Here is a 23067-nt window from a genome sequence, read left to right on the forward strand (position 1 = left end):
TGATCAGTTGGGTAATTTGTGTTCTCACCTCCCCTGTTCCAGTGCTAGGGGTTGAACCCAGAGACTCACATACGCTGGGCAGGCTACATTCTACCACTGAGCTACATTCCCAGTTCTACAGCTATATTTTAAAACTCTGTTCCAAATAGGTAGCCAGGATCCTTTGTGGGGGATAGGGGACAGGGCAGGGTGGAAAGCCATAGCTCCTTGCAGATAGCCAGCTCCGGGCTTTTGTTCTCTGATCTCTTGGAGAGGATAGTGAAAATAGGGCGGTGGGGAACCAGTCAGGGTGGCAGACAGAAGAGTCCAGGTTGTCTCTAGGAGAAAGCAGATCCAGATCCTTGGACATTTACTTGAGTTCAGTAAATGAAAGAAGCGCACGGGCCACAGTCCAAAGCTAATCACTGGAGAAGTCCTGCTTTATTTTTAAAATGCACACACTTATATAGGGCTGGGAAGAGACTGATTGGTTGGGGCATGAAATGGGGTGAGAGTTGATTGGGAGAGCCTTGTTGCTGGGGGGCGGGGCAATGACTGATTGGGTGAGTCATGTTGCTAGGGGACAGGGTGATGGTTGATTGGGTGAGCCTTGTTGCTAGGGGTCTGGGCGGGGTGTTAAGCACCGATTGGGTGCCAGTTCGTGCCAGCGGAAGAAGTTATGAGGAGTAAAATCAGGAAGAGAAGCTCAGCCAGCACCATGTTGTCACCTAAGGGGACGGGGTGACCTTTATAGTAAATACTGAGTGTGGATTAGGCTCTAGGCCCCATAGACACTGTGGTGAGTAATGAAAGCCTCTGTCCTCGTTCCGCTTGCATTCAGCAGAGGAATGGACACCACACCGATGAATCCACAAAGCGCCAGGGCAGGGCTGCAGCAGAACCGTGGCCCCCAGGAACAGCACAGCCTATATCAGCAGTGCCTATGAGCCACTAAAAACTAAAGCTCCGTCCCTCTTCAGGGCCATGGGTCACCCCAAGCAGAAAGGAACCATCAAAATAATCATAGAGACTGAATTTTCTGCCAGTCAGTCCAGAGTGCAGGGGGTCCAGAGGTCAATTACCATTGATTTAACAAAAATAAAGTTGCTTGAATTTTCTTTTATGCAAATCTGTGGCCTGATTCACAACTGCTGGAAGGCTTCTAGGGCACCCTGAGGTCCTCTTGGAAGGTAACCAATGGGACTGGTGGGGGAGGGCAGGTGAGGAGTCTAGGGCCGCCACCTCCCCAGGGCTGAGCAGGGAATTGGCAGCAATGAGGCTCAAAATTGGAATGATGGGGAGAACAGGGGACATAAGAGTTTCTCATAAACTCATCCGAGGCGTACCAGAATCCCAGTCGCTTGTGGCTGGGTGCAGGGGCTTCCTTTAAACACTCAGCTTTTTGGTCAGTATTCCCAAAAGCCCCATCACCATCACCACCATTAACCTATAAGACATCTTTGTGAAAGTTTTAAAAAGCACTCCTCTAGGCCTCTGTGTGAATTAGCAAAAGATTCTCAGTGGTAGGCCCCTTGCCTAGACTGAGGCTCAGGTTGGATTCCCAGCACCACAAAGATAAAAACATAAGCAAACAAAATGGAAAGAAGAAAGGCAGGGAGGAGGGAAAGGAAAAGATGCTCTTATCCCTGATGAACACAGTCTGCAGAGTGGAGTCAGAGGGGGTTTCTGTCCCACTCAGCCCTCTGCCGGGAGCCTGTTACCAAAATGGTAGTGGGCAGCTGGCCCAGCCTGTGCTAGGTTTGCTGGGAAAGTAAACAGATAAAGAAATCTTAATGATTTGGACTTTGCTTTCTTAAGTACAAAGCATCCCCTTCTTCAAATAACCCAAAGCACTTATTTGACTCTTGGCAACTGTAATTTCCAGAAAATTCCCATCACCTAAGGTAAATGTGTGTTGGGATACCACTGACTAGAGGCAAGCATTCTTCACATTCATTTTCGTATAGCCCTTTCAATCCTGTCAACTCAACAGTGTACATAAAACACACACCCTGGTGGCAAAACCCTCAGAGGAGTGTGTGGGGCGGGGGGCCCTCTCAGGTGCCAATGAACTTTGTCCATTTCTGGCCTCAGAACCTCTGGGAAAGCAGGCTGTAGCTCTGGTAGATATTGGGTTCAAGTTCACAGAGACCTTAGTTCAAGAAGGTCAGGAATGGGGTCAGGACAGACTCTACGAAGGCTGACATGGGCTCAAGCAGTCGAAAGCAAAGGCACGTTGCTCTTTTGCCCTCATACATCCATCTACTCATTCTTCAAACAAATGTTTAATAAGCGGCCAGATACAGAGCCAGGAGATGGTGAAAATATCACGAACAAAGAAGTTTACAGTTTAGTGAGAGAAAGAGGCTAGGCAGATTCATACAGATAAATGTAAAATCATAACTGTGATGGTACCCAGTTTGGATGCCATTGTAAGAACCTTGAACTTTTTCCTATAGGTCATAGGGAGCCACTGAAAGTTTTGGAGCAGGGGAATGAAAAAAATCATAGAATAATTATTCAAAATATTTCTTCTGAAGCAGTGACTGATCCAAAAGAATAAATACTGGATGATGGAACCTGGGATGCCTCAAATTCTACCATATAGTTGTTTCTTCTAAGTTTTTTGTAATGGTGCTCTTTAAAGATCTCAAAGACTGGGCTGGGGAGATAGCTCAGCTGGTAGAGTGCTTGCCTCGCAAGCACAAGGCCCTGAGTTCGATCCCCAGTACCACAAAAAAAAAAAAAAAAAAAAAAAAAGATCTCAAAGACAGCCAGGTGCAGAGGTGCATGCCTGTAATCCCAGCTACTCAGAAAGGTGAAGCAGAAGGATCCTAAGTTCGAGGTCAGCCTCAACAACTTAGCGAGACCCTGTCTTAAAAACAAAGGAGAGCTAGGGATGTATCTCAGAGATAGAGCATCCCTGTGCTCAATACCCAGTGCCAAAATAAAAACAAAACAACAACAAACAAAAATCTCATAGAGAAATTCTGAATTTGGCCACAGCTGACAATATGGGCACAAATATTCACTGAGGAAACATGCTTCTGTTTCTGGTTCTTCACCTAGATAGCTCCTTGTCACCCAAGTTCACAATGACAGTCAGTGCAGGGTTAACACATCTCTTGGTACAAGATATGCATTCATAGAACCAGATTGGGCACTATCACCCCTTTGTAGATTTCTCTCTTCACATCAGTCTTCCTGGGTACACTCTTCCCTGAGATAGTCTAAAACCGCAATGGTTGGGTTTGTAGCTCAGTGGTAGAGCATTTGCAGAGCATGAGAGCCCCTTGGGTTCCATGCCCAGCACCACACACAAATTGCAAACACTTTTTAGAAAAGGTGACTAGAAGCCCCTTTATGTTACTGTTTGATTGACAACAGTGCCAAAGTACTGAGTGTTTGAGGGCCCAAGTGCTAACAAGGTTGAGGGAATGGACAAAAAAAAAAAAAAAAAAAAAAAAAAAAAGAAAGAAAGAAAAAGAAAAAAAATGCGTAAGAAAAGACAAAGCATTGTGGGAAAGACTTGGGTTTAGAAGTCATGTAGAGTTGAGACTGCTCCCAGCTCCTCTATTTAGTAGTTGTAACTGAGGCTGACGACTCAGTCTCACCAGGATGGTCAGGTACATTGGTGAGATCTTAAAGGTCAAAGGTCACTGGAGCGTGCCTGGGTGTGGTAGCCCACACCCCTAATCCTAGCTACTCGGAGGCTGAGGCAGAAGGATCAAAACTTTGAGGCCAGCATCAGGAACTTAGCAAGACCCTGTCTTAAAAGGGGTTAGGGGGACTGGGATTGTAGCTCAGTGGTAGAGCGGTTGCTTAGCATGTGTGAGGCACTGGGTTCTATCCCTAACACGGTTTAAAAAAAAAAAAAAAAAAAAAAAAAAAAAAGCTGGGCGCCCTGGCGCCTGCCTGCCTGTAATCCCAGGGGCTTGGGAGGCTAAGGCAGGAGGATTGCGAGTTCAAAGCCAGCCTCAGCAATTTAACCAGGCACTTAGCAACTGAGTGAGACCGTGTCTCTAATAAAACATTAAAAAAGGGCTGGGGATGTGGCTCAGTGGTTAAACGCCCCTGGATTCAATCCCTTATACAAAAAAAAAAAAAAAAGAGAGAGAGAGAAAAGAAAGAGAAAAAAGAAAAAGGCAGTCCTAGGTAGGAGGGTGTTGGTTTCCTACAGCCTCACTGGGGAGAATCAGGACCAGCAGGTGGACAGCGTTACAGGAAGAGAATTTGATAAAGAACAAGCAACCTCACGAGATGCTGTGAGGCTAGCACGGTGCAAATGCCACATGACCACGGGGCCAGGCCATCAAATCTGGAATTGTACAAATAGCAATTTGAACCAAGCGTCGTCTGCCTAGCGATAGTTTGGCGGGAACTCCAGGACAGCGCGCTAAGGAAGTGACGTAAGGGGTCGCACACCTGACGAGGGAGGAAGTCACGTATTGCGGAAGTGTTGTTTTGATTGGTTGTTTTCTTTAGACACCGTCCTATCAGCATCTCGCGCCTCCTTTCTTTTGCCGTCGCGGCAGGTTGTGCCCTTGGTAAAGATGGCCGCAGAGGCTTCGGGTTCCACTTGCGCCGTGCGCGTGTTTGGAATCCTGGCAAGAGGAGGCAGGAAAAAGCGTAGGATTCGTGAGCGTTGATTGGCCCAAGCGAGAAACGCCCTGGGCGCTCACTGGCTCCGTCATTCGCGGGAAGGAGTTTGTGGCGCCAGAGAAAAGTAGAAACAACGCTGTCGCAGCAACAGGGTTCTGAGGTGTTCGGCGAGCTCAGCGGACCGGAACGTTCTGGACTTCTTTCCCAAAGAAATCGCGACCAATATGTGGAATAGTAATGACGGGTCGGACGGGGGGAGGAGAGTCGCTGGAGGATTTAGCCAGAGGCCGAGCCTCGGAGAGGCGGGTGGCGGCGGGTGGCGCGGGGAGTGTGGAGGAGCAGACGCGGGCGAGGGGACAGCATCCGGGAGGCCAGCAGTTTCTGGGAATCGCGGGGCTTTCAGAGCCGGCAGGCAGCACAGGTACTAACGCTGTTGTTCAAAACCAGGTGGATTTGAAAGCTACAGCAGCTCCTCCGCCTTTGGGGGAGCCAGCAGCTACACTCAGTCCCCGGGGGGCTTCGGATCGCCGACGGCTTCTCAGGCGGAAAAGAAATCCGTAAGTCGAAGGACTTTGTTTTGTTTTATTCCCTTCCCTTCTGAAGCTCTGCACTGTCCGTAAGAGAGAATTTTGAGGCGAAGGAAGGGTGTTAAACACGAACTGATTATTTCCCGTGTCTCTTGTAATTAATTAGGTGCTGTGAACTTTAAACATGACATTTTCCCTAATTTCGCATCCGCTGTTTCTAAGGCTTTGTTTTGAACTTTATCATAGCTAGTGAATCAGTCTTGTGGAAAAGCTCTGAACTTGGAGTTAATAACTTGTTTTACATTGTTTCTGTATTCAGAGGCGTTTTCTAATTAAATGTGGGGCGGTGACAGACTGCAGTGGAAAGAGCATGGTTCTCTATAATTTTACTTGCAGGGTGGCATTACATACATTTCTTAACCCATTGTGTCCCATTGTCTTAGATACAGAACACCTATAAAAACTGATAAAATTTATAGGACATCTGTAAAATCACTCAATTTAAGTTTGTATAGATGTCCTACATAAAGAACAATGAGACAGTGGAATATTATTAACCTTCTTGGGAGTTAGTTTGGCACCCACTGAATGAGGTTAATGCATTCCTTAAAAGATTGTAGTGAGACTTAAATACAAAGTGCCTGCCCCGTTGTCACTTTGAATAAACGGTCCCAGATGTTATTATTAAAAAGAACATGGGTTTTAGAGCCAGTATACGTAGGCTACAGAATTAATTTTGCATTTTAAGTGGCAGTGTGACTTTGGTGAAGCAACTTGAAGCCTGTGACCCTTCATTTTTCACGTCTGATGATGGTGATATCACAGGATGGATCCGAAAATTGATAAGAGAACATGTAGAGCTATCTAAATGTTTATTCACTCTTTAAACCACATGCCATTGATTTCATCATATAAATACAGAGTTGATTTGACTTCTCTGTAGGTGTCAGATGTGTTAAAATTCATTATGAACAGGTTGCATGTTTGGTGTACAGAATGATAAGCCTTTACCTAAAACTTTTAATTCAGGAGTCTGTGTGGAGGGGGCAAATTTCACTGATAATTCCTATACATTTGGTCAATGCTTTATATTTTTAATATGAATTATTTCATATAGTTGTGTAAGGTGTTTATTCCAGTGTACAGCAGAGATTCAGTTGTATTTAAGGACATAGCTAGAGAGTAATTGGAAGCAGAGAATGCACATATGCTGGGCAGATTAAAAATCTGGTGAGCAACAGCTTCTCTTTGTTGTTGCTTCCTTTTTCTGGAAAATGAGAGAGGAATTAACTGTCTCTATTTTTAAAATTTCAAAAAAAAAAAATGTTTTGCAGTGCTGGGGATGGAACCCAGGGCCTTGTGCAATAAGTGCTTTACCACTGAGCTATGTTCCCAGCCCCTGGGATTTCACTTCTCCAATTTTGTCTTTCTTGAAAGAGAAAACAGGAGATAGATTACTAGTTCTCATCTTTTCTTCTCAAACTTAACTATTTATCTCCCTTCCAGTTATTAGAATTTTTAATCTTAAAATCTCAGCTCGGGCTAGATATTAAGACAGCTTTTCAGAAAAGAATGATGGTTAGTAAGTTAAATAAAAGCCGTCTCTAAGATGTTTCCTATGGAGTATAAATTCGTTATATTTTATTGAAATTTCCAATACTGACCATTTCTTACCTATAAAAATGGTGATTTTCATACAGTACTGTTAGAGTAGCCTGTGGTTCATAATGTTTTGAATATTTAATTTTTTAAAAAATTAAACACGCTTGCGCAGGTACTGTCATTGAGCAAACGAAAGACGCTTCTGATCAATGCCGGACATACAACACATGCTAAAAAAAGACAAGAAATATCTGATTTCAGATGAATTTGAAGACATTAACACCTCAACAATTACCCATGTGTAACTTTTTTTAAATCAGAGGAGTATTAATATTTATTGAATACCCACTATGTACAGAGATTGGTATTAGCACTTTATATACATTGTATGTTTTGTTTAGGACTTGAAAGGTAGATATACTCATTTTCAGCAAAGTGGCCACAGCTTCAAGCTGAGTATCTCCACATCTGTCCAAGCACTCTGGGGGCAGGAAAGGGAAGCTGAGGAGGTGCCCCCAGGAGGGTACATAGCTTTCTTTCCAGACCTTCCTGGTACCACCTCCTCTGCTGCACTGATCCCCCTCTTCCCCACACCACCTCACTGGACTCCAAAAAAAATGAGCTCCAGAGGGAAGTTAGGAACTGGGACAGAACTCAGACCTTAGGAGGGGAGTGGAGAGGAGAGGAGTGCCAAGGGAGGCAGGGCTCTGGAGGGTCAGGTCAGACCTGTCATGCAAAACTTCTGTCTCCTCTGCATCCATCTATACTGCTATCTCCTATACCACCATTGTATAGGTGGTATTATATACTATATTAATATTTAGGGCTGAGGCTGTAGCTCTGTGGTAGAGCACTTGCCTAGCATGTGTGAGGCACTGGGTTTGATCCTCAGCACCACATAAAAATAAAAAAATAACTTGCATTGTGTTCATTAAAAAATATTTATATTATTTGCAGAGGTTCTAGGATTTATGTCTCAAACTCTATTTCTGTTTTTACCTTTCATAACTGAGATCTTCATAGTATTTTCAGCATAAACTAGGGACCAACACAGAAAAGCAGCAAGGATGTGGGTTGTGGAGTCAAAAAGTCCTCTAGACCTGTACTCAAATTCCAGCTCCATAACTCTGGATGTGCCACCACCACCTGGTTTGACCCAGTACCACAAAAATAAAAAATAATAAAAAAATAAAAATTAACCCATATGCTACTACCTCTCAAGAAGACTCTTAAGTTTGAGGCTAGCCTCAGTAACTTAGGGAAATCCTGTCTCAAATTTAAAAATAAAGGGCAGGAGATGTAGCTTAGTGATAAAGTACCTCCGAGTACACTCCCCAGAACCACCAAAAAAAAAAAAAAAAAGATTAAAAAAAATATATACACATATATCTGGCAAATCCTGTCTTACTTATCTTTATGTCACCCAGACTACCTCTTCTCAGCAATAGGCAAAGATAAGAGTTTATACTGTTGTCAGGCACACTGCTTCAGGATATGATTTGAGTGTCCTAAGTAGAATCTTCTGTCCATCCTGTCTTCTCCCCATTAAAATGTCCAGCATGGCTAAACTCTTACCTCATTTTCCTCAGAAGTTCCATCTGATTGTTGGAACATCTGTCCTAAAGAAAGCTATACTTCCAACTTTTGTTACATTTTATTAGGAGAGTAGAAGAACTCTAAAGTCCTCTCTCTGCTGGTTATTTCTCAAACCCTTTCCCAATACCATGTCATCTCATCAGTGTCCTGAACAGCCTGCCTTCTACCCTAAAGCTGTGGTCTTCTTAAAGGTCTGTTCTGGCAGCAAACCATCTTATCTCCCTTTGGGTCTGCACATTTAGGAGAATCCACAGTGCAACAGACTCACTGTGTAAGAACTTTGGAGTTAGATAAATGTGTTTAAATTCCAAAGCATTTGTTAGCTTTATGCCCTTAGTTACTTTCTGTCTGTAAAACAAGGATAATGTGGTTCATTTTGAAAGTTACGTGTTCCGATATACTTAAACTACCTGGCACATGGTGAATATTAAATCAGCTGTAGTTGTTATTCTCTGTTTAATTTATGTATTCTTTTTCTCTTCAGAGAGCCCGAGCCCAGCAGATTGTACCCTGTACCATATCTCAGCTACTTTCTGCTACTCTGGTTGATGAAGTGTTCAAAATTGGGAATGTTGAAATTTCACAGGTGTGTAAAAGAATTTGTAGAAAAGTCACTTAATCATGAAAAAAGGACTGGGGAGATAGCTCAGTCGGTAGGGTGCTTGCCTTGCAAGCACAAGGCCCTGGGTTCAATCCCCAGCACCACAAAAAAAAAAAAAAAAAAAAAAAAATCATGAAAAAAATGAAATAAGACTTCTTTTAAAAGTATATAAATGTTGCTTTGGTTTCCAGAAAAATTGAACTCTTGTATTTTTCACTCCTAACCTACCTAGGTCACTATTGTGGGAATAATCAGACATGCAGAGAAGGCTCCAACCAATATTGTTTACAAAATAGATGACATGACAGCTGCACCCATGGATGTTCGCCAGTGGGTGGACACAGATGTAAGTGACTGTTTTGGGATTAGGGTGGGGTTACTTTGGAGATGTTGAGGTCTTTTTTTAGTCTTACCTTTTAAAGGCTTTTCTTATAAAAATAATACATAAGCAAAATAAGAAAGGCAGAAATCCTAAAGTGAAAAAACATTTGACTACATGAAAGTTTAAAATCTAAATTTCCCAAAATACTGTAAATAAAATTAAAAGGGAAGTGCAAAAGATAGTAGAATGTAAATTTCATGAGGATTTTTATCTTGGTTACTACTGTATTCCCAGGCCTTGAGTAAATATTGTGTAGATGAATGGGAAGAATATTTACACATTTAACAAACATCTTAAAAAATTTTTTTAAACATTTTTTTAGTTGTCAGTGGACCTTTATTTTATTTATTTATTTATTTTATTTTTGTGTGGTGCTGAGTATCAAACCCAGTGCCTCACACATACTAGGCAAGTGCTCTACCACTGAGCTACAACCCCAGCCCTAAATTTTTAATTAATAAAAAACTCTACAAGGGGGCTGGGGCTGTAGATCAATGGTAGAGCACTTGCCTAGCACGTGTGAGGCCCTGGGTTCGAGCCTCAGCATCACATAAATAAAGGCATTGTGTCTACCTACAACTAAAAAAAAAAAAAAAAATACACACACATACACCAAAAATACAACTCTCTAGGGGTTAGGGGTTAGGGATATAGCTCAGTGGTAGAGTGCTTGCCTAACTTATGTGAGGCCTTGGGTTCAATCCCCAGCACCACAAAAAAAAAGAAAGAAAAGGAAAAAAAAGCAACTGCACCTTACAGAAGTGAACAACAAAAGATGCACTGATAATTCATGAAAGACAAAGCACAAATGGTGACAGCAGTAACAAACGCAGATTTAGTAAACATTAAAATACCATTTTTAATTTATAGGCTGGCAAAGGGGGAAAAAACCCAACATTATCCAGTTCTCATGAGAATAGCAACTAGCACAATACCTCTGCTACTTAGAGGCACTTAAACAATGAATGATTTGTCATCGTTTTTCTAAGGAAATTGATGCCATAAAACCTTGAGAGTATGAGTATAAATTGGTATAACTTTTCTCAAAAATTGGTCTGTATCAGAATAATCAGTCAAAAAATGTTGAACTTGAATACCATATTTCCATTAAGGAAATAATTCAAGACATACAAAGATTCAGTTTAAGAATGTTGATCTTGGCATGGTGTTATATGCGTGTAATCTCAGCTGCTTGGGAAACTGAGGCAGGAGGATCATGAGTTTGAGACCAGCCTTGGCAACTAAGCCTTTTTTAAAATAAAAAAAATGAGGGCTTGGACTGGGGCTGTAGCTCAGTGGCAGAATGCTTGCCTAGCATGTGTGAGGTACTGGGTTCGATTCTCAGCACCACAGAAAAGTAAACAAAATAAAACATGCTGTCCATCTACAACTACAAAGTTAAAAAAAAAAAAAATGAGTGCTGGGGTTGTGGCTCAGTGGTAGCATGCTCATCTAGCACACATGAGGCCTTGGGTTTGATACTTAGCACCACATAAAAATAAAAAATAAAGGTATTGTTTCCACCTACAATTAAAAAATATGTTAAAAAAAAAAAAAAAGATGAAGAGAACTGGGATGCTGGGATGTAGCTCAATGGTAAAGTGCCCCTGTACTCAATCCCTGGTACCAGAAAAAAAAAAAAAAATTCTGCAAATGATTTAGAAATGTATGTTGTCAAAAAGAATTGTTTTCCATAAATTGTTGAGAGAGAAAAATATGTTACAAGATAGTATGCATTGCTTAGCTGTATTCTTATAAAATAATATGAGCATATAAAAATGGAGAAAAGAGAATAAAAAAGAATTCATGTTTTTTTCTTTTAAGTTGTAGGTAAACACAATATTATTTATTTATTTATTTATATGTGGTGCTGAGGATTGAACTCAGTGCCTCACATGTGCTAGCATGGCGAGCACTCTACCACTGAGCTACAATCCCAGCCTGAGTACAAGCTTTTTTATCCTTTTTATTTTATATATTTTTTTTATTGTCTCATGTTTTGTGAGATGGGGATCTTGCTGTGTTGCACAGGATGGCCAAACTCCTGAGGTCAAGTGATTCTCCTGCCTTAACCTCTTCAATAACTGGGACTATAGGTGTGTGCCACCTCACCCAGTTTTGTGGGTTTTAAAATGTATTCATTATAGAAAATTTGGATATAGACATTTTAAAAGCTATTTTTACTTCAAAAACCACAAGTCATCTGTGGATAAATAACTTGGTAGTTATGGTTTATCTTTTGCTTACCAGAAAAATAGAGGACAGTTCATTTAATAGTTATTATTCAAGTGCCAGTGGTGAACCAAACTGAGCTTGGTTCCAGGTATACAAAGATGAAAAGATACAGTCCCTGCCATCAAGTCCGGGCGGGGGGGTTACTACAGATACGTAATACTACATGCTCATACAAAACATGCCATGCTTGCTTATAACATTTTAAGGGCTGGGGACATAGCTTGGTAGTAGAGTGCTTGCTTAGCATATGTGATTCCTGGCACCACACACACAAAATAAAAACATTTTAAAAATCACCTGGAATCTCATTTCCCAGAACTGACTATTATAACACATTTTGGTAACTAGCCTTTCATATATCTGTCTTGAACATCTGTACATAGCGTTGTATGCATACATTTTTACCAAAAAAGGGTGATACGTTATGCAACTGTTTTGTAATCTTCTCTTTTCATGCAAAAGTATGTTGTAGAACTGATTTTTTAATAATAAATGTAGACTTTAATCATTATTTTTTGTTACTTCTTATATCATAAGTAAGATAGACCCATAGTAACAGTAGACCCTATTAGGAAACATTTAACTTGTTTCTAAGTAGACAGTGCCCCGGCAGGTTTTTTGTTTGTTTTGTTTTGTTTTTGTGGTGGTGGAGATCTGAACCCAGGGCCCTCACATGTACTAGGGAAATGCTTATAACTGAGTTATGTCCCCAGCCCCCCATGAGTATTTTTAAATACATTTCTTCATGATAACAAAAGTATTCTCCTTAAGATGAATTCCTAAAATCAGGATTTCTGGGGGGAAATAATAATTTTACTTTTTTACTGCCTTCCATAAATGTACAAGTTTATTCTTCAGTAGTGCGTGAGAGCACCCAGCTAGTCTCCACACCCTTTTTTTTCCTCCACACCCTTTTTTTTGTTTGTTTGTCACTGCATACTTGATCAGCTCTTTATTCAAAATAAACTATCCCAAATTATTTGAACTTATGGAATAAAACAGATTTTAAGAGTTTACACAACAGACTTTTTCTTTTCTGCAACAGGTTTCTTTTCTGCTATTTTCTTCTCAGCTGTTGGTTTCTTGGAAGTTGCAGCCTTTTTTAGAAGCCTATGGGGGAAAAGGCTACACCTCCATAACTTTTCTAATAGTTTTGTGAATCTTACATTTTTTACTGGTATGATAGTTTGGTTTTTATTTTTTTATATTTTGGTAGTTGTAGATGAACAGCATACCTTTATTTATTTATTTTTCTGTGGTGCTAAGGATCGAACCCAGTGCCTTACACATGCTAGGCAAGCCCTTTGGCCACTGAGCTATAGCCCCAGCCCCTGGTATGATAGTTTTTAAAAATTGTCTTTTCTGTGAGAATTTGCTCATTTTTATTTGTATTTCTTTGGTTTTAGAAGGACTTTTTGTGAGGTTTTTTTGTTCTTTTTTGTGGCGTTAGGGATTAAACTCAGGATCTTTTGCATGCTAGGCAAGCACTCTACTGCTGAGCCTCATCTGCAGCCCAAGATTAAATTTATTTATTATTTTTTAGTGTTTAATGTTAATTTGTGGATTTTATAAATTTTCTCCCCAAATGACTGGGAATACAAATCATATCTCAGTAATAACCCTGAACATTAATGGCCTAAACTTATCAGTCAAAAGATATAGACTGGCAGATTGGATTAAAAGGAAAGACCCAACAATATGCTACTTTCAAGAGATTCATCTTATAAATAAGGACATCCACAGACTAAAGGATGGGAAAAACCTACCACGCTCATGAACTCAGTAAAAAAGCGAGGGTTTCCATCCTTATTTCAGATAAAGTAGACTTCAAGCCAGAGTTAGTCAGAAGGGATAAAGGACATTTCATACTGCTTAAGGAAACCATAAATCAGGAAGACATAACAATCGTAAATATTTATGCCCCAAACAATGGTGCATTCATTTACATCAGACAAATCCTTCTCAATTCCAGGAATCAAATAGACCACAACACAAGAATTCTGGGTGACTTTAACACACTGCTGTCACCACTGGATAGATCTTCCAAACAAAAACTAAACAAATAAATCATAGAACTCAATAACACAATCAATAACTTAAACTCAACAGACATATGTAGAATATTACATCCATCAACAAGCGAATACACTTCTCAGCAGCACATGGAACCTTCTTGAAAATAGACCATATATTATGCCACAAAGCAGCCCTTTGTAAATGCAAAAAAACAGAGATACTACCTATAAATTTTCTCTTAAGTCATTTGATTCCCCCACCCTCAGGAGTGTTTATTTTTGTCTATAAAAGCTTGAAAAACAGTAGCCTCTTAGCATAATTGCAAACCACTTCTGTAGTGTTTTTTTCATTTTGTTTTTTGATTTTTGGTAGTGCTGGAGATTAGGCAAACATTCTGCCACTGAACTATAGCGCCAGAGTATTATATTTTAATTATCCTTATTTCCTTCAATTTCTGTGGTTTCTTTTTATAATTAGATTTAAATCTGTTTGGAATACATTTTGGTAAAAGGAGATATGTAGAGATCCAGTTGTCCTTTTCCTACATGGTTTTAAAATGCCCTATGTGGAGCTGAGCACAGTGGTGCATGCCTATAATCCCAATGTCTTGGGAGACTGGAGATAGGAAGGTCACAAGTTCAAAGCCAGTCTCAGCATCTCTTAGCAAGGCCCTAAGCAATTCAGTGAGACCCTGTCTCTAAATAAAATACAAAAAAGGGCAGGGGATTTGGCTCAGTGGTTAAGTACCCCGGGTTCAGTCCCCAGTACAAACAAACAAACAAACAACTATATGTGGAACTACAAAGGCTTAGAAGAAGAAAAGTTGATAGCCCAGGATTATAAGTGTTTCTGGGTCCCCCCTCCACCCCCTGACATTCTAGGAATTAAACTCAGGACCTCTCACGTGTTAGACAGGTACTCTACCCCTGAGCTACATCCTCAGCCAAATTTGGCTGGCCTCAAATTTACAATCCTTCTGTTTTAGCTTCACAAGTATCTGAGATTACAGGCATCTACCATCACTCCCAGCAGTTTTCTAAAGTCGTATATTTAAATAAATCAGAAAAGAAATTTAGTTGGCAATGTAACTAAGCAATTGAGCATTTGCCTAGCATATACAAGGCCCCGGGTTCAATCCCCAGTACCACCAAAAAACTAAAACTAAAACTAAATAAAATGCTTTAAAGAAAGAAAGAAATTTAAAAGTCAGCTAATATAAGTAATATGTACATGTTCTAGGAAACTCAAAAAAAGAAATAGGCAGGCCTGGTGGCAATGCCTCTGATCCCGATGACTTGGAATGCTAAGGCAGGAGAATTGCAAGTTCGAGGCTAGCCTCAGCAACTTACTGATACCGTGTCTCAAAAAATGAAAAGGACTGGAGATGTAGCTCATTGGTAGAATGCCCCTGGGCTCAATTCCTAGTACCAAAGAAAGAAAGAAGAGATAGTACAATCATTTGTCATTATCCCAGTTGACCATTGTTAACATTTTAGTGTTTATTTTCCTCTACTTGAGACCCTTCTTCCTCAACAGTGAATAGGAGTCTGCCTTATTGCTATCAATAATGTGAAGTATGGGGCTGGGGATATAGCTCAGTGGTAGAGTGCTTGCCTGGCAAGCACAAGGCCCTGGGTTCAATCCCCAGTAGCACGGAAAAAAAAAATAATAATAATAATAATATGAAGTATGTAATTTCCTGAAACTGCTGTAGTTGCCATTCCTGCCTTTTAGCCTGGTAGCAAATTAAAAGGATGGTTTGAAATTCAAAATAAAAAGAATGCCTTAAATTTTTCAGTATTTTAAATTATACTATGATGGATTTAAATCTTACTGCATGTTTTTAATTATTTCCTTAAGCTCCTAAAAGTAGAATGCTTTGCTGAGAACTATCCACCAGAAAAGTATGTGCCTGAGAGCATCGAGTACCAGAAGAGTATTGTATCTGGTTTGTTTTGGTGCCAGGGATTGAACCCAGGCATGCTCTACCCCTGAGCCACATCCCCAATCCTTTTCATTTTTTATTTTGAGACAGGGTCTTGCTAAGTTGCTGAGGCTAGCTTTGAACTTGCTATCTTCCTGCCTCAGCCTCCTGAGTCTCTGGGATTGTAGGCATGCACCACCATGCCCTGCAACTATTTGCTTTTCGTGATGTGTATGACAGAACTTTGAGACTGGAAATTACCCTTAGATATTTTATTCAAGTTTTTGAGTTTTACAAAAATGTAAGTTCTAAAAGGCAAGACAACTAGTTAATGCCATTTCATTTATAACTTTCTCTTTCTTTACATAAGTTAGAAATGTAACTTATGTATAGAAAGTTAGAAATGTAACTTATGTATAGAAAGAGAAAGAGAGGCTTTCACCAGCATCACTAAAACTTGGTGATTTGTATTTTCTCTGCTAGGACACCAGTGGTGAAAATACTGTAGTTCCTCCAGAAACATATGTGAAAGTGGCTGGCCACCTGAGGTCCTTTCAGGTAAGGTCAGAATAAAATGGCAATTTAAATGTATTTGCATGAAATAATTTTTGGATTCATGTATGGGTTAATACATGACACTTAATAATTAAGTCTTCATGATTAATGAGAATTATTTTATTATTCTCTTTTTCAAGAGGAAATGTTTTTCACCTTAATATAAAAGTAGCAGAATGGTAGGGAATAGACTTTGTCTATAATCGCCAGTTGTGGTGTCCGTTAGTGTAGAAGGGAATATACTGGATTTAGTCAGGAAACTAGACTCTGCTTGGTTTAGTACCTTGAGCAAGGCATGAACATCTCTGAGCTAGTTTTGTTTGTTTCTTCATTATTGACTATATTTGGGTTGCCCCAAGTTAAAAATTTTAAGGATATAACAGATATTTTCCTCATATCGGCAAAATATAAGCAAGAAAAAAGCTACAATGTTTTGACCAGAAATTAAGTTGAATTTGCTCATCCTTTACTACATTTTCCTCTTTATTCTAATAGAACAAAAAGAGTCTGGTAGCCTTTAAGATCATGCCCCTGGAGGATATGAACGAATTCACCACACATATCCTGGAAGTAGTCAACGCACACATGGTGCTGAGCAAATCCAACAGCCAGGTAAGGAGCTTTGGTAGATGATGCAGGGAGTGGGTTAAAGAAAGTGGGATTGGGTAGAAAGTCTAACTGTCATATATGGTAAAAATGGTTTTAAAGTGAGAATGAGTGGTTAGGGATAAAAACTATGAGTATAACAATAATATTGAGGATTATATTACAGAGTGGGGGGGGTTCAGATCCCTTATCCCCATGAAAGCATTGATAAGTGGCAAGTGCATGAGACCACAGAGAAGGATTTCAGATCTGGATGTGGACATTAAGAAAGCCCCCCTAGGATTAGGGATGTAGCTCAGTGGTAAAGCACTTGCATGAGGCCCTGGGTTTGATCCCCAGCACCACAAATGAATAAACAGAAAGGCGAACCATCTGAAGCAGAAAGTGAGATCTTTTCAGCAAAGGTATTTGGTTAAGAAATAGCATGCAATTTAGTATTGCTGGTTTGTAAAATGTAAGCCTCCTGTTTTACCAGGAGGCAGCGTAAAGGCATCTAGCTTAAAAACAAGGGATGATGATTGAATTTTGCTTAAAATAACAAATATATGGTGGGCATTTAATAGACGTCTGTTGTATTAATAAACCTCCTGACTGAATAGGATTTCTTATGATGTGCTTCCACATTATTCTTGTATCTGCTGTGAGTATATACTATTTTTGATCCTTTGTCAGTCTTATTTATTCAGTTCAATAGATGAAATATTGATGGCAGATACATGTCTACCAGCTTATATAGGAAAGTGACATGCAAAGAGTGCATGGGGTTTTGTCATAGGAAAGGAACCAAGGGTTGAAGCCAAGAAGGAAGAAAATAGCTAACTGGCTTGGGGAACATCAGTGAAGGCTCTGCAGAGACAGGAATTAAGTTAGTTGGACTTTGAAGAATGAGGAGAGTGTTTACCAGGCGGACCCAGGGGAAGAGCATCCAGGACAGGACACAACATGTTTAGGTCAGAGTTATGTTTCAGGATGGTAAGAAGTCCAGGTGCAGCTGGGGAGTAAAAGGTGTTGAGAAGGCATGGATAAGAATTAAATACAGATTTTGATTTCTTTTGTGGTATCTTGAATGTATAGATGTTTTGTATTTTCACAGGCAGAGGGAGCTACTTGAACGCTTTTAAGTGGAGGAATGAATTGATCATAGAAACCTATGACTTGTAGCAATGGGGAAGGTTGATTGGAGTTTGAGAGACTAGATAGAGGCTGAAGTTCCAGTCAGGAGTCTAGGCTAAGGAGGATCGGCTTGATTACTAGGCTCTTATGACTTTGTAGAAGGTAAAAGCATGGCCACTTACAGATGGCTCAGATCCACAGGATTGGATTTGGGCTTATGTTTGCAGTAGAGGTGGCATATAGCAGGGCAAGCAGATTTGGGGAGGAATGTAATAATTATTTTTTATTTTTATTTTTTGGTAATGTCTGAGATTTGTAGGTGGTTGGCAGTGAGGATTTAAGACTTTAGGAGGCCTGAGATGAAACTCTTGGGGAATTGTTAGCCTTTTGGGGAGAGAAGTAGAAGAGGAAGCTGATGAGCAATACTGAGTAGGTTCAGTTTAAGAGGTAAACGGAGACCCAGAAGAATGTGGTGTCCAGCAGCCTAGGGAAGAAAACATTTCAAGAGAACTAAGGTCAACAGGCTTTGCTTCTGAGAGGTCACGTGTTGTGAGGACTAAGGTGTGGCTAGTTGGTTGAAAAGTCATTGGTGACTTTGGTGGGAATGGTTTCAGAGGTATTGTATTTGGGAGAACCCAAATAGTGATGGGCAGAGGAGTAACTAAGGAGAAGGGAAATTAAAGTAGTGGTTGTAGACTACTCATTTGAGAAGTTCGATGGATAAAAAAGGGGGGGGCGCGGAAGGAAAGAGAAGATGATGGGGACTGGGTCTCCTTTTCTCTCCCTGCTTTATGACAACCCGTAAATGTTTGAATGATTGAGCCCTGAGGAACTCATTATGCCAAATCTCTGGGTAATTTTGTTCTTGGTGTTTCTTTTTCTCTGGTTCCTCTCACATGAGAGGGAAAAGGAAGAGCCAGGAATTTCTTCCTTTTTTTTAAATATTATGTGCAGTAGAGAATGACCTTCCCATTCTATGAAGTGTTCATTAGATAATAACTGTCCCTTCCCACGTAAGCAGTTGTTAACTAGGAAAACTTTTAAAGTGCTTCTTGCTACTTAAAAACAAGTTATGTGAGGTAGCAAAGACCATGTTTAACTTTGTGAATTTTCTAATGTTGTGAACTTATTTCTTAATTCAGCCCTCAGTAGGGAGAGCACCTATCAGCAATCCAGGAATGGGGGAAGCAGGAAACTTCAGTGGGAATAGCTTCATGCCAACAAATGGCCTCACTGTGGCCCAAAACCAGGTAATCTCCCTAGTGGCTCCAAAAATTTGAAAAACAGACAATCCTAAATTAATTACTTTGTTAATATACTAAGGTTAACTTAGTGCCTGGTTTTGTTTTGTTTTGTTTTGTTTTTCCTGTTATAAATAGATAAAGGGGAACTTGAGTTTTTGGTAAAATCTTTTTAATGTGAATTGTTAGGTGCTGAATTTGATTAAGGCTTGCCCAAGACCTGAAGGATTGAATTTTCAGGATCTCAGGACCCAGCTCCAACACATGCCTGTAGCTTCAATCAAGTAAGTGTTGGTTACCATGAGCTAGGGCTCCAGAATTATACCATTTCACCTCTCTAGTATTTCCTGGTAATGAGAAGTGAGTTTAAAAAAAGTAGAGCTGTTCCTATTGAAAGAAGGGAAATGACTCAACCCAGGAAGAACTAAAAAAGAACTCACAAAGATAGCACTGCCCATCATCACTGATTCATTTGCTCATTCTGCAAACACTAAGGTGTATTATGTGTGAAGGATATAATTCTGAGCAAAAATTAATCTAATGTTTCCTGGGGTTTACTCTGAAGGAGTCCTAGCTCCTGGTCATCAGGTACACATTCAATGCCTTTGGTGTTCCTGTCCCCCCTGTAGACATATGAGTGATTAAGCTATCTGAACCTGAAGCCATTAGACAGTCCTTCCTATATTCTTGACCTGATTCCATTTTAGATAAGCAGTCTCTTGACTCCAGCATAATAAGTTAATAGAACAAATTGAGTGTGATGGTGCTTGTAATAGTCGTTACTATAGATCAATTGATATTCTAGGCCAAGGTTAAAAATGCTGATGTACAGGGCATGATGGCCCATGCCTGTAATCCCAGCCATTTGGTGACTGAGGCAAGAGGATTGCAAGTTGAGGCCAGCCCTAGCAACGTAGTAAGACCCTGTCTCACAATAGAAAATAGAAAGAATTGAAAGGTAGCTCCTGAGCACTGCTTAGTTCAGTCCCTAGTACCAAAGAAAAGGGAAAAAATTGCTGAGGTGTGTTTTCAGCTCCTGTCCTATAAAATGACGATAATAGTTCCTATCTCAGAATTATTGTGATGTAGAGCTACAGAATCTCCATCACATATTGACAGCCTATAAAATTTGGGTGGTCCTTATTTGTAATCTCAGCTATTCAGGAGGCTGAGGCAGTAGGATCACAAGTTTGAGATTAGCCACAGCCATTTATCAAGGCCCCAAGCAACTTAGCAAGACCCTGTCTCCAAATAAAAAGGTCTGGGGATGTAGCTCAGTGGTAAAGTGCTCCTGGCTTCTGTCCCTAATACCAAAAAAAAAAAAGAGAGAGAGAGAGAGAGAGACTTCTGTGTATGCTATAAGATTTAATGTGCAAGCTATACTACAGCTTTAGAATCTTGTTCCACTTTGCTTAGACTGGTATTTAAGTGAGGCTGTATTTTCTTGCCTTTTCACAATTTGGGAGAGCAATCCAAGGCAACCCTAGTAACCTTTGTCTAGATGACCTGTTATACAGTATTAGTGACATTCTCCCTGCAAGAGCCTTGTATGAGCAGACTGGCTTACGTGACTTATTCTTAGCAAAGATACAAAGTGCAGAAGTAGGTAATGTTTACATATTTGGCCATATTCAAAAGGCAGTTTCCTTCCTTCCTTTCTTTGCTTAGGGCATCGCTGTTACTGAGGCTGACTTTAAATTTGCAATCCTACTACTTCAGGCTCCCAAGCTGGAATTACCTGGATTACAGGTGTGCAGCACCACACCCAGCCAGGCAGGTTCCTTTCTAGTACACTGGTTTTAAAATGACCGCCCTCCCCCCGTTTTTTTTCTTTCTAGGCAAGCTGTGGATTTTCTTAGCAACGAGGGGCACATCTATTCTACTGTGGATGATGATCACTTTAAATCCACAGATGCAGAATAACTGGATCTCATTGGGTACCTGAGATATTTCCAGATGGATCTGTCTGCACAGTCTGTTGCCTCCAGCTGTGCATATGTTTTGGACAGGTGACTTCCAGGAAGGAAATTCATCTGTAAAGAGTTTCAGCTCTCTTGAAACTTACCGACTGCTTTTCTGTTTTTGTATTTTGTGGATTTGAAGCTCAAAGGGAGATGGACAATTGACAGGGATGTAAACCAGGGTGGCATTTCTTAAGTTTCAAGTTAGCTCATTAGGACACCAGGATAAATGAGATTAGAAGAGGGAGGCTACCAAGAGAGTTAACACCTGGGAGTTTCTGTTCTTGAATGTTTCCTGTTCAAAGACTATGAGCAGGATGAGGGTCTGTGGGCAGAGCACCAGCCAAGGAACCCACTGCCCTCTGTTTGTTTCCCACTCTGGTTCTGTGGTGTTACTTTCAAAATTGCACTTTCCTTCCCCTTCTTGCCTTGTCTGCTGCTGAAGGTGGGTTTATGTAAACATGAGGTTTAGCATGCTGGCATCATAGGATGGAGGAGGGGAAGAAATGTTAAATAAAAAAGTTCTGTTATTGTAGCTTATGAAAATGTTATTTTTCTTTCTAAGCTGCTATGATGCTACTTTATCATTGATGGCAGTATAGCATAGTGAAACTTGTATTTCAGTCTTGGCTCCCACATTTTAGTTAGGATCTTGAGTAGGTCATCTGTGTCATTTCTTCCATCACCCCCACTTTGGTACCATGGATTGAACCTAGGGATGCTTAACCACTGAGGCACATCTCCAGCCCTTTTTTATAATTTACTTAGAGACAAGGTCTCGCTGAGTTGCTTAGGGCCTCACTAAGTTGCTGAGGCTAACCTTGAACTCACAATCTTCCTGCTTCAGCCTCTGGAACTGCTGGGATTACAGGCGTGAGCCACTGTGCCTGAAAAAACCATGTCATTTCAAAAAACATTCATTTCCCCTTTTATGGAGAGAAAACTTATTTCCTTAGAGGTTTATTGTGCAGATTGAATAAGATCCGTAAAATTTGTGACACTTTCATTAGTAGGGGTTATAAACTAGACCTTAACTTTAACTCTAGCACTATATGATCCTGTAACTGACTTGAATTACCTCTGATTTGTTCTCAAGGTGAGACTTTCCAAAGGCCTATGACTTTTTTTTAGCCAACTTATTCAGTTATTTCTTGTGGGAGAGAAAAGTAGTTCAAAGATGTTTTTGACAACTCCAGAAAATAAACTACATCTTGAATGAAAGACATAATGTTAAGACAAAGTTAATGAAGTATAACATGCAAATAAGAACTTTATACCTGCTTTAACTCTTTCTAAATGAGATCTAATAACTGTCTGAAGAAGGCTCTACCCCTGCCCAGACAGGGCAGTGGGTTCTTTGTCTGCCCACAGTGAGCATCCACTTATTTTCTGTATATGCACAGTAGTTCCTGTCTGAGTTGTTATGCAAATGCTTAAAGCTTGGTCAACCACTATGTTATTTGCACATATGCCCGTTCCTGGACAAAGAAGAAAGAACTGTGGCTAAAAGCAGGTTAAAAAAAAATTTGAATTTGGAGTGTGTGATAGGCTACTTTAATGGGTGAACAACTTCTCTTTCTAGTTATCAGACTATCAGGCTTCCCTTTCAGATGGCAAAGCTGTAGCAGTGATTCTAGGACTATGTTCAGGTTTTTGTTGTTATTTTGGGGGTGTTTTTTTGTTTGTTTTTGGTACTGGGGATTGAACTCAGGGGTACTCTACCACTGAGCTGTATCTCCTGCTTTTTTTTTGTTGTTGTGCCAGGGATTGAACCCATGGCCTTATGCATTCAAGGCAAGCACTCTACCCATTGAGCTATATCCCCAGCCCTACTTTTTTCATTTTTTATTTTCAGTGTCTTGCTAAGTTTCCTGGGCTGACATCAAACTTGTGGTACTCCTGCCTCAACCTAAAGTCATTGGGCTGCCATGCCTGGCCTAGGTTTAAGTCTTTATTCTTTTCATAGAATTCAGATGATGACTTATCAATTAACAGAACTTGTTCATTAATTGATTAAGTGTTGGATACCAACTGTGGCAACTCATTGGTCCAGTACTAGGGATATAAAGCACAAGAAGAGATTGGAATAAGCTGGGCATAGTGGTGCAGGCCTGTTATCTCAGTGAC

The 23067-nt window shown here is 40.3% G+C and overlaps 1 protein-coding gene and 1 non-coding gene across 3 annotated transcripts; both read left to right on the top strand.

The window, feature by feature from the left end:
- The first annotated feature begins 4629 nt into the window (after positions 1-4629).
- On the top strand, positions 4630-21480 carry Rpa2 (replication protein A2). 2 transcript variants are annotated; one of them, XM_047556827.1, is made up of 9 exons: positions 4638-4815; positions 5029-5138; positions 8791-8892; positions 9140-9253; positions 15948-16022; positions 16515-16631; positions 18881-18988; positions 19169-19263; positions 20818-21480. In XM_047556827.1, exons 1-9 carry the CDS (start codon positions 4806-4808, stop codon positions 20900-20902), a joined length of 816 nt encoding a protein of 271 aa, XP_047412783.1. In that variant the 5' UTR covers positions 4638-4805; the 3' UTR covers positions 20903-21480. The 2 variants fall into 2 exon arrangements, with proteins under 2 accessions (XP_047412789.1, XP_047412783.1); XM_047556833.1 differs by lacking the exon at positions 8791-8892 and having other exon boundaries at positions 4630-4815.
- Positions 15129-15196, top strand: Trnaa-ggc (transfer RNA alanine (anticodon GGC)). The gene has a single exon. It is a non-coding gene; the product is annotated as a tRNA-Ala (tRNA).
- Positions 21481-23067: the final 1587 nt, after the last annotated feature.

This window comes from Sciurus carolinensis, chromosome 1 (genome assembly GCF_902686445.1).
Source record: "Sciurus carolinensis chromosome 1, mSciCar1.2, whole genome shotgun sequence".
Taxonomy (NCBI): Eukaryota; Metazoa; Chordata; class Mammalia; order Rodentia; family Sciuridae; genus Sciurus; species Sciurus carolinensis.